This window comes from Corvus kubaryi, unplaced genomic scaffold (genome assembly GCF_017639235.1).
Source record: "Corvus kubaryi isolate FWS band 111438036 unplaced genomic scaffold, C.kubaryi_AGA036_p1.0 37384, whole genome shotgun sequence".
Classification (NCBI taxonomy): Eukaryota; Metazoa; Chordata; class Aves; order Passeriformes; family Corvidae; genus Corvus; species Corvus kubaryi.
In genome coordinates this window covers 2515513-2527181 of record NW_024581126.1, presented here as the reverse complement: position 1 = coordinate 2527181, position 11669 = coordinate 2515513, and the positions used below count along the sequence as shown (strand labels likewise).

At 42.1% G+C, this 11669-nt stretch overlaps 1 protein-coding gene across 3 annotated transcripts in view; it reads left to right on the top strand.

Moving 5' to 3' along the window:
• The first annotated feature begins 9726 nt into the window (after positions 1-9726).
• KIAA1549L (KIAA1549 like) overlaps positions 9727-11669 on the top strand; it is a 76057-nt gene continuing 74114 nt past the window's right edge. The window contains exon 1 of one of the 3 annotated variants that reach the window (XM_042035542.1): positions 9727-9821. In XM_042035542.1, coding sequence (XP_041891476.1) covers positions 9767-9821 — 55 coding nt within the window. In that variant the 5' untranslated portion in view covers positions 9727-9766. The remainder of the gene's footprint in view (positions 9822-11669) is intronic. The other 2 variants (XM_042035541.1, XM_042035544.1) reach the window with 2 other exon arrangements.

Genomic DNA, 11669 nt, shown 5'->3' with positions numbered 1-11669 from the left:
GCACCCTCCATTGAGAGAATTTTAAAAATCATGACGTAGATGCACCTGAGGCAAAGAAATATTTGAAAAAAAAATTTAGAGACTTTTTTCCTGCTTGTGAAATTGTCACGAGCATCCTCTGATCTTTCCATGTTCAGCATCCACACTGTAACTCTTTACTGTGCTCACAGCTTTAGTTCACCATTCACCCATGAAGTCACCAGCCTACTGTACCAGTCTCCTGACTGATGAAAGGAAGGCAGCAACCTTGGAATGAAAATTACTTCTCATGAGTGTGGTGTGTCACCTTTGTGTTTGCACTCACAGTTCCTGAGATGTTTTCCTGACATCCAGGCCAGTAAATCTTGACAGTGAGGAAGAGCATGTGTTGAAAGAGTACCTGAAGTGGCATAAATCTGACTTAAGAAATTTGCTGATGTGCTGCCCTGGTTTGTGCAATATGTCACCTGTCAGGAAGGTTATGGGAAGAAGCTTTCACCTTCTGCTTCTGATCTTACCTGGAGCAAAGCCTTGGATGGTCAGGGTTTCTTTTTTGTAGCATCAGGTACTTGGATCTTAATGCTGATACTTTGACACCAGAGAAACTCTTAACTGAGTAAAAAGAGTAATAAATGACTGCATGACCTGAAAGTTTTAGCACCTTCTTCCTTCATGCTTTTTCTCTTCATATATCTTTATTTTATTTTTAAGAAAGATCCTGTATTCATTAGTTTCCCCTGGTTATCCCTAACTCATTTGAATTATCTCATTTAAATAACAATACTAGCATAGAGAAGATTAATGGAAAACCTTCTTAAATACTATCTAGTCCATATGTTTGACAGTGTAGCAGTAAAGCTCCTAAAATCCTGGTTAGGCTGAGGACTTTCAAATCCAGATATTCAGTTATACTGACATGAATGCAAAATGTTTCCACAGTGTGTGTACAAAGGAAAAGCCTGTCTGAGTATGGCATCGTCTTTCTCTTTTTGTTAGAAGTGACTATGCATGTCCCTAAAGATTAACTGTGTGGTTGGAAAGAAGTTAGGGTCTGTCTTTATTTGAGGCTGTTTTTAGAAATAGCTTCCAGAAATTTTTGGAGAACAGAATCTTATGAAACTTTAGCAAAAAAGAGCAGCAATCAAGTGACAAGAAATGTCATGGCAGTACCCAATGTGGGTCACAGAGATGGGCTTTTTGGGAGATTTAGTTCTGAGTTAAATTAGAGGTTAGAAAGATGGGGTTCAGCTGGGGATCCAAGGGGGAAGATTTTCAGTTTCTGTCCTACCAGAGCCATGTTTGCCATTCTGTTAGGTGCAATGTGATGGAGCATGTGAGTTCCATGAGCAAACACAGCAGAAGGCAGCCAAGGAAATCATACTACTGTAGAGGAAAAAAAAATTCATCTTATTTGGCTTGTTTTAAACTTTTCAGAGGAAATCTTTTACTTACTATCAATTCAAGATAGTAAGTAAAATCCAGATCTTTCTCCTGTACCTTGAAGATTTAAATTAGGAGATCCACTGACTTGAGCAGTGCTGTCACCATCATCTTTTCTTTCTAATAATGCCCTTTCTTCCAGGCAGTGTCTTATTTTCGAGAAACCAGCTGCTCACTTGGTAATCATTAACCATTTACAATTAAAAGTGACTTCAGCTATTACTAAAATATTATTGGCCCTGTAGCAGTGATCCTGCTTTTTGAAATGATTTTTTTAGGACTCCTGTCATTTCACAGGGAAGATGCTGTCTCATGATTTGACAGAAAATGCTAATGCCTTTATCTTAGGGAAAACAATCAACTTTTTCACACCACATCACTGATTAGTAGTGACATTTTTTGTGTTTAGGCAGTCAATGCAAACACAGAGCTACAGCCTTTGGGTGCATCTACCTGCTTTATCCCTATGTTTGGGTCTTCCTGAGCTTTGGGTTTGCTGCTTTGATACCTGGAGATTAAATTCCTGGATGATTCAGACAGATCCATCACTTTTGCAGGGGAATAGGTGAGGAGCAGTTGCAAGCACCTTGTCCTGGTGGTGGTTTGAGTGTCTGTTGCTCCCAGGGAAGCCTGGAGCTGGGCTGGGAGGTAAGGCAATTCTCCAGCATTTTTGGGAACCCTACAGTTTGCCAATATTACTATTGATTTTTCAGGTTTAGAAGCAATTCTCATATATTTGCATCTGTATGACGTTTCTTCTGGATTTTAATTATGAACTGAAAAGTGAGATTTGACTGGGCAGTTTTTTAACCTTTTTGCCACCAGTGACTGGGCTCCCCCTTGCTGCTTTTAGCTTCTTTTCTTCTGTCCATGAGTGTGGCTGATTTTTTGTTCTGGACAGTACAGATAAATACTTGCATTGGTTTCCAAGAGGTGAGAAAGGGAAATGAGACAACATATTGTTATAAACTCGAGCTATTAGCACTTCTGTGCAGCAAAGACAAGACCCTGAAAATAAAGACTAGTGGGCTGTGCACAGGGAAAGTCACAGAAAATGGAAATAACTTCTAAACAGTTTCATGATACTTTCTAGCCTGAGCCAAGTCTTCATTTACTGTAGAACAGACAACTTAAGAATTAATTACGTAGTTGATATGCATAGTTCATTAATATGTAATGATATTGCACTTCATGTTGGATAGCCACAGCATGTCATAGCAAAGTTGCAGGTTGGTTTGCTGTTTAGGAGAATTTAATTGCTGCCTGTCATCCTGACTTGAACTCAGGATGTTCTCTGATGGCTTCCTGGAAGCTGAATGTTTCCTCCAAAGGAAAGTGATTTTCCCCTCTTGGAGGCTGGGCCTTTGCTACATTTGTAAAAGGCAGGAATCAAAGGGCAATATTGAAGTAAAAAAGAAAATATCAGATTTTTTTTAAAAAGGACTGCCTTTAATTGATAATGCCTTCAGAAGAGTCAATATGTAAGAAAGAACAAGGTGTTTTATATAAGGCTTTTTCCCTAGTTTCTGTCCTCTTTAAGTGCGGAGAGAGAAAAATCCCAAAGCCTTGTAAAGAAGCTTTCTGTGCTGTTCCTTACCTTCAGTGCTGTCAATCCTGCTCCAGAATATAGTTTTTCGAATCTCAGAAAAACCATGCATTTTATGTGGACTCTTTCTCAGCAACACTTTGTGTTTGTAGTGTCATTCATGGACATAAGGAGGATTCCCCTCCAAAGAAGAATGTCCCAAAATTGCAACTTAATATTTTTCTATTGGCTCATTCATATACTCAGTATTTTAACCTTTTTGCATTCTGGGGCCGGCCATGTAATAGACTTCACTTTTTTGGGTTCAGAAATTGCATTGTTTACCAGCATGGATATACTGGTTATTTGAGGCAAATCTTGAAGAGAGAGTAGAATTTGGATTTGATTATTTTGCTGCATTTAAAAAAAAAGGTACATTATTTTCTCTTTTCACACCCTCTCTTCAGTGTGACCTGAAAGCTTTCTAATCTAAAAATCAATATAATTTTTATTTTTTTAAGAGCAGACCCTTTTGTACTTTGAAAGCATTATGAGTGGGGCAATATTGAACACTGTGCAGACAGAGAAAGCAGGATACTTCCGTGTGTGACCTACATTTCCTTCCTGGTCTTCACCTCTTTATCCTTCGTCACAGGCAGTGGAAAGAGCTTGAAAGCAGCAACAGACATTGTGGAAACCTTGGTCCTTGTATTGATCCTCTGCACTTGGCACCTGTGAGATCATATCTCTCCTTAGGGAGGATTAACTTCCCTCCTGGTTATCTTGCTGGAACAGACCCCAAATAGGATCTGCCTCCATGTCCTCCAGGGCAAGCACAGGGGTGCCCAGGGCACAGCCTCCCCATCTGCCCTTTGTGTCTTGGCCTGAAAAAGTCACTGAGAAGCAGAGAGAGCTTGTCCTCTCCCAGCTTTCTGCGTGTGTGTGTGTGTGTGTTACCTCCAGAAAACGAAACTCCAAAGCTCTGACATAAGTTGAAATTAGTAAGTATTAGGGTGGTAACATTTGAGCTCAATTACCAGCAGCAGTGGCTGAAGATGCTGGTGCTGCCAACCTGTTGGTTACCTCCTCTCTGCTGAGCTGTGGCGCCTCAGGCACGTGAGGAACATCCTTGTTTGGGTGTCCTGCTTTAGCCTTCTGCTGCAGCCCCAGTTTGGGTCTCCCCTCTGGAGGGGAGTGGGTTCTGAGCTGCCTTCCCACCACATGGTCCAGAGGGTCTTCTCTGCTCATGGGCTGTGGCCTCAAATGTTCCCTTGAAGATGTGCTTGGGTTGGTGAGCAGAAAGCTTTTTGGCTCAAGGGAACATTCACAATTGCTCGACAAGCATGTCAGAATATATTGCATTATGTAATTTGGCCCACAGTTCAACCTTTTGAAAGCACTATTGCTTCTTTAGGAAAGTTTTGCAAACAATAGGTTTTTTTCTTTGCAGAATAATGTAAATGGCTTTTAGCAGGAGCTCTCTGCAGTCTCCTCTTGTGTTTGATTTTGCTGGGGAGTTTAAACTCTGAAAGCTTTATTAAAGGAGTAGCTTCTAGTTAAGAAAATACATATTTTGTTGCATATATAATAATAAAGCTGTACTACTATTACTATTACTGACTGCTTAGTTACTGACAATAGCAAAACTGCTACATTTTCCCCTCTACTTTGCTGCCTAACTCCAGAGTCTAAGAAGACCAGAGTTTGCAACCCAGACTGTTCTCATGCTTTTTGAGAATTTGGTGCCACCCTTACAGTCTGTCCTAGCTCTGCAAATTTAAAATAAATAAATAAATTTAACCAGTCCTGTAAAAATGTGATACGCTTAAAACCCATGTCATTTAAAAATAGTTTTCTTTTTCCCCCCCACAACCTCAAGAATTCAGAATTTTCATGTCAAGAATGAAAATCCAAGTAGTAATACAGTCTGTTTTACTTAAGATTTTTTTGGGGGGATGTTTCGTTTGTTTGTCCCATAAAAAAGCTTCTTAAATATTGTAAAACTCAAGGTAAAAGCAGGAGAACTGACAGCTTTGCTGTTGTATGTTCCCAAATGACCTTGAAATTTTTTGCTACATTGTTCATTAAATCATTTATGCTGATGCTAGCAGTGTCTACAGAAACTTTCCTGAATAAACACAATTCCTTTGCAAAGGTTTGTGTAAATGTCTGCTTGCAAATAAACAGATAAGCAGTGTGCTAAAGCAGGCACAGGTATTGATCCTAAGAGTGTTGCTGAAAAAGCACTAAAAATTAATTAAAATAATAACAAATAAATAAATACAGATGTCATTTATTCACTTAAATTCTGTGAATAGCCAGATGGACTCAAGCAGAAATGGTAACGGGGACGTTCAGCAGGCTCAAGGGCAAGAGCCCCCGGAGCAGGTTCTGGTTGCTGTGTGATTATGTGCAATTATCCCGCGGCACGGCGTGGTGATGGATCCTCCTCTTCCCTGCATTTCCTAATGATCCAGCCGAGCATCTGCTCCCTGAATACAGCATGCAGATGATGCAGCTGGAATCGCCGCTGGCAGATTGTTTCCCCCGCCACCGGAGCGCGCTTTTCTCGCCCCGGCTGATCCATTGTCTCCTGCGCTGCTCCTCACCTCCCTCGCCGCTGCTGGACCCGATTAAAGCCTCCCAGCAGCGCCGCTTGGGTGGCGGAGGAGACACTTTGGAGCCCCAGGCAAGGCTGGCACTGGGTACAAGTCACACCAGCCCGTCGCTTCCCGGAGCAGCATGGGTGACAGCGCGAAGCCTCTGCAGCCTCGGCTCCGCTCTCCCGAATCCCGGCCAGCTGACATTTGGGCAGGGCAAGCAAGGAGGGCAGGCCATGCCAAAAGCGGGACAGAAGTGCATTTTCACCGCAGCCCTGTGTTTTAATTGGTAGCCCAAAGGTTATCCCTGATGCAAAACTCTGCTGCTGGAGCATTGGGACCCAAAGGGAGAAGGAAAATTCACCAGCATTCCAAAGAGAAGAGATTGCTGCTTTGATTTTCATGCGAGAAAACCCATGGCAGTGCATTTGAAATTACCAAATATTGTGTCCAAATGTTTTTCTGTTATTTATTATAAAGGCCAAACTCTTGTTTGTTGAGAAGGAAACCTTATGCAGAGTGGTATCTCATACAGATTTTCTCTCACTGTAAAACCGTTTAATTTCAACAGAATTCTGATGGTATCAGGACAAGATATTTTTCCTGGTTGTCAAAAATAGTAATAGTTTTCTTGAAGATGACTGATAAAAGAGCTTTTTTTGGATGGTAATGGTGTTTTTTATAACTGGCTCTTGTAGACACTTACAGGTAAATAGAGGCTAGGATGTAAACAACCTCAGGTGCTGGTAAAATAATCTGAGTTTAAATCCGTCAGGACAGAATTTCGGGTTTGAAAGGTCAAGATCTAGTCTGGAAAAGTTACAGCTGAAACAAATGTGAGAAACTGTTGAACCACTTAATTTTTCGTAGAATCTGCCTGAAAAAATGGATATTAATGAGATATCTGTGAAGAAGAGGATTTAGTTTTCTGCTTTCTTTACCTTCACTCTTTTGCAGTTTTCTCTGGCTTTCCACCATCCATCCCTGTTGTAGTAGCTGTGGGTTTGGCAGCTGCCAAAACCACCTGTGTTCTCCCTTCCAGTGCGTTGCTGAGCCTGGTGATCCCTCCAGGCAGGTTCCTCTGAGGGTGAACACAAAGCACGCTGACCAGAAAACCAGGCATGGCTCAGGGTGTGTGAACCAGCGTTTAGGGCAGGTGTCTATAGGTTGGCTTTTGTCAGGGCTGGAAAACACTTACAGGTTAGTTGTTTTGCAGAAGGTGTGTAATTAAGCTGCAAATGCCTGTGAAATGATGCCAAAAGTGAGATGTGTGGGGTACATAGGTGGTGATGTAATGATCTCATCAATGTATGATTGGGATAACATATGATGAAGGCATAATTTTTCCCATTCTGCATGAGTGAGCAAAATTTTGATATGCTACATAGCTATTTTTATAAATGCTTTGCTGAGTATTTGTATTTTCATTCGTAGTGTTTCACATCCTTTGACTCACGAAATCTGTATTTTTGTGCCAATTCTCCAACTGTAAACTCATAATGAATAATGAAAAAAAAATGATAGTATTAGGAAAACTCTGAAGTGGTGCTATCATCGTACAGTGTAGGCTTAATGCTCTTCAATAGAAGTAAATTGCATAACCCTGTGATTAGGATGTACATTTTCTCACTGGTGTAACAGAGATTCTTTTTCTGTTAGTTTTCTTACCGTATCCCCTACCAGTCATATCTGACCTTTGGTCACTCAGTCTCTAGTGGCATAACAATAGTAAATGGGAAGCATCATACTTTTGAGAAGGAAAAAGCGTTTTTTGCTATGTTAGTGGCATTGCTTTAAAGAGGAGATGCAGCCCTAGGATAGCCCTGTCTAGTACTGGACAGAGTGGGGTAAAGTGCTAAAAGGTCTCTCAGCAATACTTGTAAGCAGGTTGTTGTTTTTCTAGAATTCCAGAATCATTAAGGTTAGAAAAGACCTCCAAGGTCATCGAGTCCAACCTTTGGCCAAACATCACCATGCCAACTAAACCACAGCACTAAGTGCCACATCGAGTCACTTCTTGAACACTTTCAGGGATGGTGACTCTGCCCTTTAGACCCTTTCCCAGCTCTGCTCCCCTTCTCTGGACACGCTCCAGCCCCTCAATGTCCTTCCTGAACTGAGGGGCCCAGAACTGGACACAGCACTCAAGGTGTGGCCTCACCAGTGCTGAGTGCAGGGGGACAATCACTGCCCTGCTCCTGCTGGCCACACCATTTCTGATCCACACCAGGTGCCATTGGCCTTCTTGCCCACCTGGGCTCACTGTTGGCTCATATTCAGTTGCTGTTGACCAGCATCCCCAGGTCTTTTTTCCTGGGCCACTTTCCAGCCACTCCTCCCCCAGCCTGTAGTGCTGCATGGGGTTGTTGTGACCCAAGGGCAGGATCCAGCACTCCACCTTTTTGAACCTCATCCTGTTGGCCTTATCTCATCCCTCCAGCCTGTTCAGATCCCTCTGCAGTGGCCTCCTACCCTCCAGCAGTTCAACACTCCAGCCCAACTTAGTGCTGCCTGTAAACTTCTTGAGGATATCCTGGATCCCCTCATCCAGATCATCAATAAAGATATTAAACAGCGTTGGCCTTCACACTGGTCCCTAATGACTGTCCCCAGCTGGATGTGGCACCATCCCCACCACTCTCTGGGCCCAGCCATCCAGCCATCTTAACCAGCAAAGAGTGCACATGTCCAAGCCATGGGCTGCCAGCTTTTCCAGGAGAACGCTTGGGAGATGTTACCAAAGGCTTTGCTGAAGTGTATGTTTGCAAGTAATTGTATTTCTCACAATCTGATTTTTTTGTATGGGATCTTTGAAGTTACTCTCCCTTAGGACTGATTGGTTTAGACCTGTATAAAATCCAGATTGCTTATGTAATATAATGTTTGGATTTCTGCTGTGCTTTATATGGCTACAACTACTCTTATATAGGTATTATTGTATTCTTAAAATCTAGCCTTTACAGTACTTAATAGCAACTGGGGATTTTTTTGGTCATAGTTTTTCATCTCAGAAATGAATAATTAAAACAACTTCATTGGAAAATTGAAATTCTGTCTTCAATACGCTGAAGATTGTGAAAAGATACATACTTGACTTATAATGGGGAAGGAGTCTTTGTCAGTCATGCAATAAAATTTCTGAATGTCCTCTTTATCAGCTTCACTTTTAAATGTTATTAATACAGGTGATTTGTAAATAATGCAACCGAAGTCAAGACAGCAAAAATCTTCTATTGTTGAAGATGCCTTTGAGTTGATATTTTGTATTGGCTCAGAAGTGGCAGAAGGATATTATTAGAGTGTGTCTAGGGTAGAGTGATGAAGGTGATGAAAGACCTTGAGGGCAGGATGTGGAAGAAGTGACTGAGGTCACTTGGAGAAGAGAAGGTGAGGGGTGCCTTCATGGTAGCCTACACCTTCCTCATGGGGACCCTCCCTTTATTAAAGAAGAGGATTGAGGGCCCTTATCACTCCTTTGGGTGTGCACAGAAGTGCTCAGATGTGTAAAAACCCGTGGTTCTCTCCAAACTGGACTAATTTTTAACTTCCTGCTGTGGCGTATTGGAAATGTTTCTCATTATTGCTAGTGGAAAGGTCCCTCCTCAGTGATGGCTGTTGTAATGAGGTTACTGTTAAATGGATTTTAGGATTGTTGGAGGTGGTGGTTTGTCAATAGGCTGAAGCATGAAAAAATAACAGGTAATCTAGAGGCAGGAGGAGCAGCTCCTGGTGTGTGCAAGCAGTGACTCAGTGCACAATACACGCTGTGGGGAGTTCTCATTGTGGCTTTCCTGTTGATTTGAATTGGTTGTCTCCTCCTTCATCAAGTGTGTTCAGCTGTTGATAGATGTAGAAGTGAAATGTTTTCCTGCCGGCCCTTTTTTGCATGATACAGTCTTGGTTTGCACAGTTTTTCATAGGGAGCTGTAGTGGCTGATACCATCCTAACAATTCCCAAGCAAAGAGTATGTCCTTCAGTTTAAAATCCATGTATTGTGTCTGGCTGGGTACTACTAACAGGATGTTGAATTTATGGCAGTTTGCAACAGATACTGATAGTCAATATCTTTCCATAGGCATAGAATAAAAGAAAACCTGCTGCAGTGGAATGCCAACATCATATGTAGGTTGCAGAAGATTGTATAATTTTCTTAAAGCTTCAATAACTCGGGAGCTTTCCTTCATCAATGGGCATAAACAGAGAAATTTGCAGTTGGTAGGAATGGAAGGAACAAGACCGGAAGGAACAAGACCTGAAGGACTGGAATTAAGCAGTGGTTAGAGGATATTTTTATTCAGTGTTTTATCTTCTTTGGAATATTTGAACTTTTCTTCCCTTCTTGTCAATATGCAGTAACATCAATGCTTTTTCCAGGTTTATGTTGTCTCTCTGCTCATAATCATTCTCATTAAACCAACGTGTGAAGAAATGTATGGAGAATGGTGCGGTCTGTGAGAGGCTTGATGATGACAGGTTTTGCTGTTTTAGAAAACAGGAAAACATTGGCTTGCTTAATTCCCCTTTAGGACTTGTGCTAGACTAGTTCTAGGACTAAATGCTGGAAGAAATCCCACACGAAGGCTTTGCAGTCACTTTTCAGTTCTGAGGTGAAACAAGACAGTTAGAGGTATAACAGGTTGGGTAATGATGACTTCACCAGCAGAGATATTTAAGCTGCAGGTTGCCTAAATCTTGATTTTACAAAGCACATCAGCTCGTTCTTAATTTCAAACACATGTTTGGATCCATTCTAGTGGAGCAAAATTCATGTTGTCTTCTTTCCTACCTTCTGTTAAAAAGCTGCCAGACTCACAAGGAGGCAAAAGCCACCAAAACACAGTCTAGAGCACAATGTGCTTTCCAGCATAGGGTGGAGCAGGTAGAATATCAGAAACCAGGCCACACCAGTCTCCAATTCTCCGACGACACATCTGCAGCCATGCCCCAAATACAAAAGCGTCTCTTCTGTGCTGCAAACCTCTCCTGGTGGGTCAAGTTCCCTGGTGGACTCCACAGCCTCCTGTTCAGCCTGCTGACCTTCTGGAGCAGCTCCATAAAAGTGGGTTGGGCTCCCCCTTCACCTGCTTGTCTCTTATTGCTGTAGGTAGCCCTGTGTCTGCCTCCCTTTGCTTTTCTCCAGATCACTAGTGTGCAAGCTAGCCTGTGTCAGGTGAAAGGTCTGGGGACTTCTTTGGTTGCTTGGAGGGCAGAGCTCTGTTCTGTTGCCCATCCTGGAGCTGCTTCCTTAAACCAAATTGCTTCTGGAGACTATATCTATTCTTGCATTTCAGTGAAAAAGATAATAATGGCCATTTTTCACCATGGCTTAATAAAGGTCTTAAATACAGTGATAAAATGGAAGATCTCTCATTGGTTTGTGTTTTCTTCTTTGGTTTTCTTGTTTTTCGTTTTGTTTTTTGGCTTGTGGGTTTTTTTTTTGTGTGTGTGTGTATTTTTTTTTTTTTTTTTAGAGAGAGAAAATGCTGAACATAATTCCAGCACATTCCCACTGAATGCACATGGGAGCCCAAAAGGAGCTGGTCTAATCATCTCCTTTGGCCTGTTCATATGGATGACGGGTGGTGTAGAAACTTAGGAGCAAAGAAAATTGTAGAAAGAAAGAAACTTAGCTTTACATAGGTGCAGTGTGACCCATTTTCCTCCCTTGTGCTGTAAGGTCTCCTGCTGCTGGCTCCTGTCCATGTGGGCTGATCCCAGTTGGCGCTGTTGGCTCCGCTGACCCTTGGGTCCGTGGGTGGCTGGAGCCAATGTCCAGCCCGTTATATGTGTCTCAAGATCTGCTCTGCTTGCTCGTCCACACCGTTATGCTGAGTTATTCACAGGGTTATGGAGAAGGTTGGCATCCTCTGTGTCTGATCCAGATGTGCTGCAGCTGGAGGGTAGGATTTAGCTCCATGGTTTTCCTCTGCTTAGCTATGTAAGGGGACACAGCTTGGCATGGTACCAAGTGCCGGGGCTGAGTTTTGATCTATTGTCTTGACATGGGGAAGGGAAAAAAACCCCACCACCTTAAATTTTACTCTTGAGTGAATCTTAATCTTCAAATTAGTACAAATGTGAGAGTTCCAATGCTGTGATTTTAGAATAACTGTAATCATTTCCA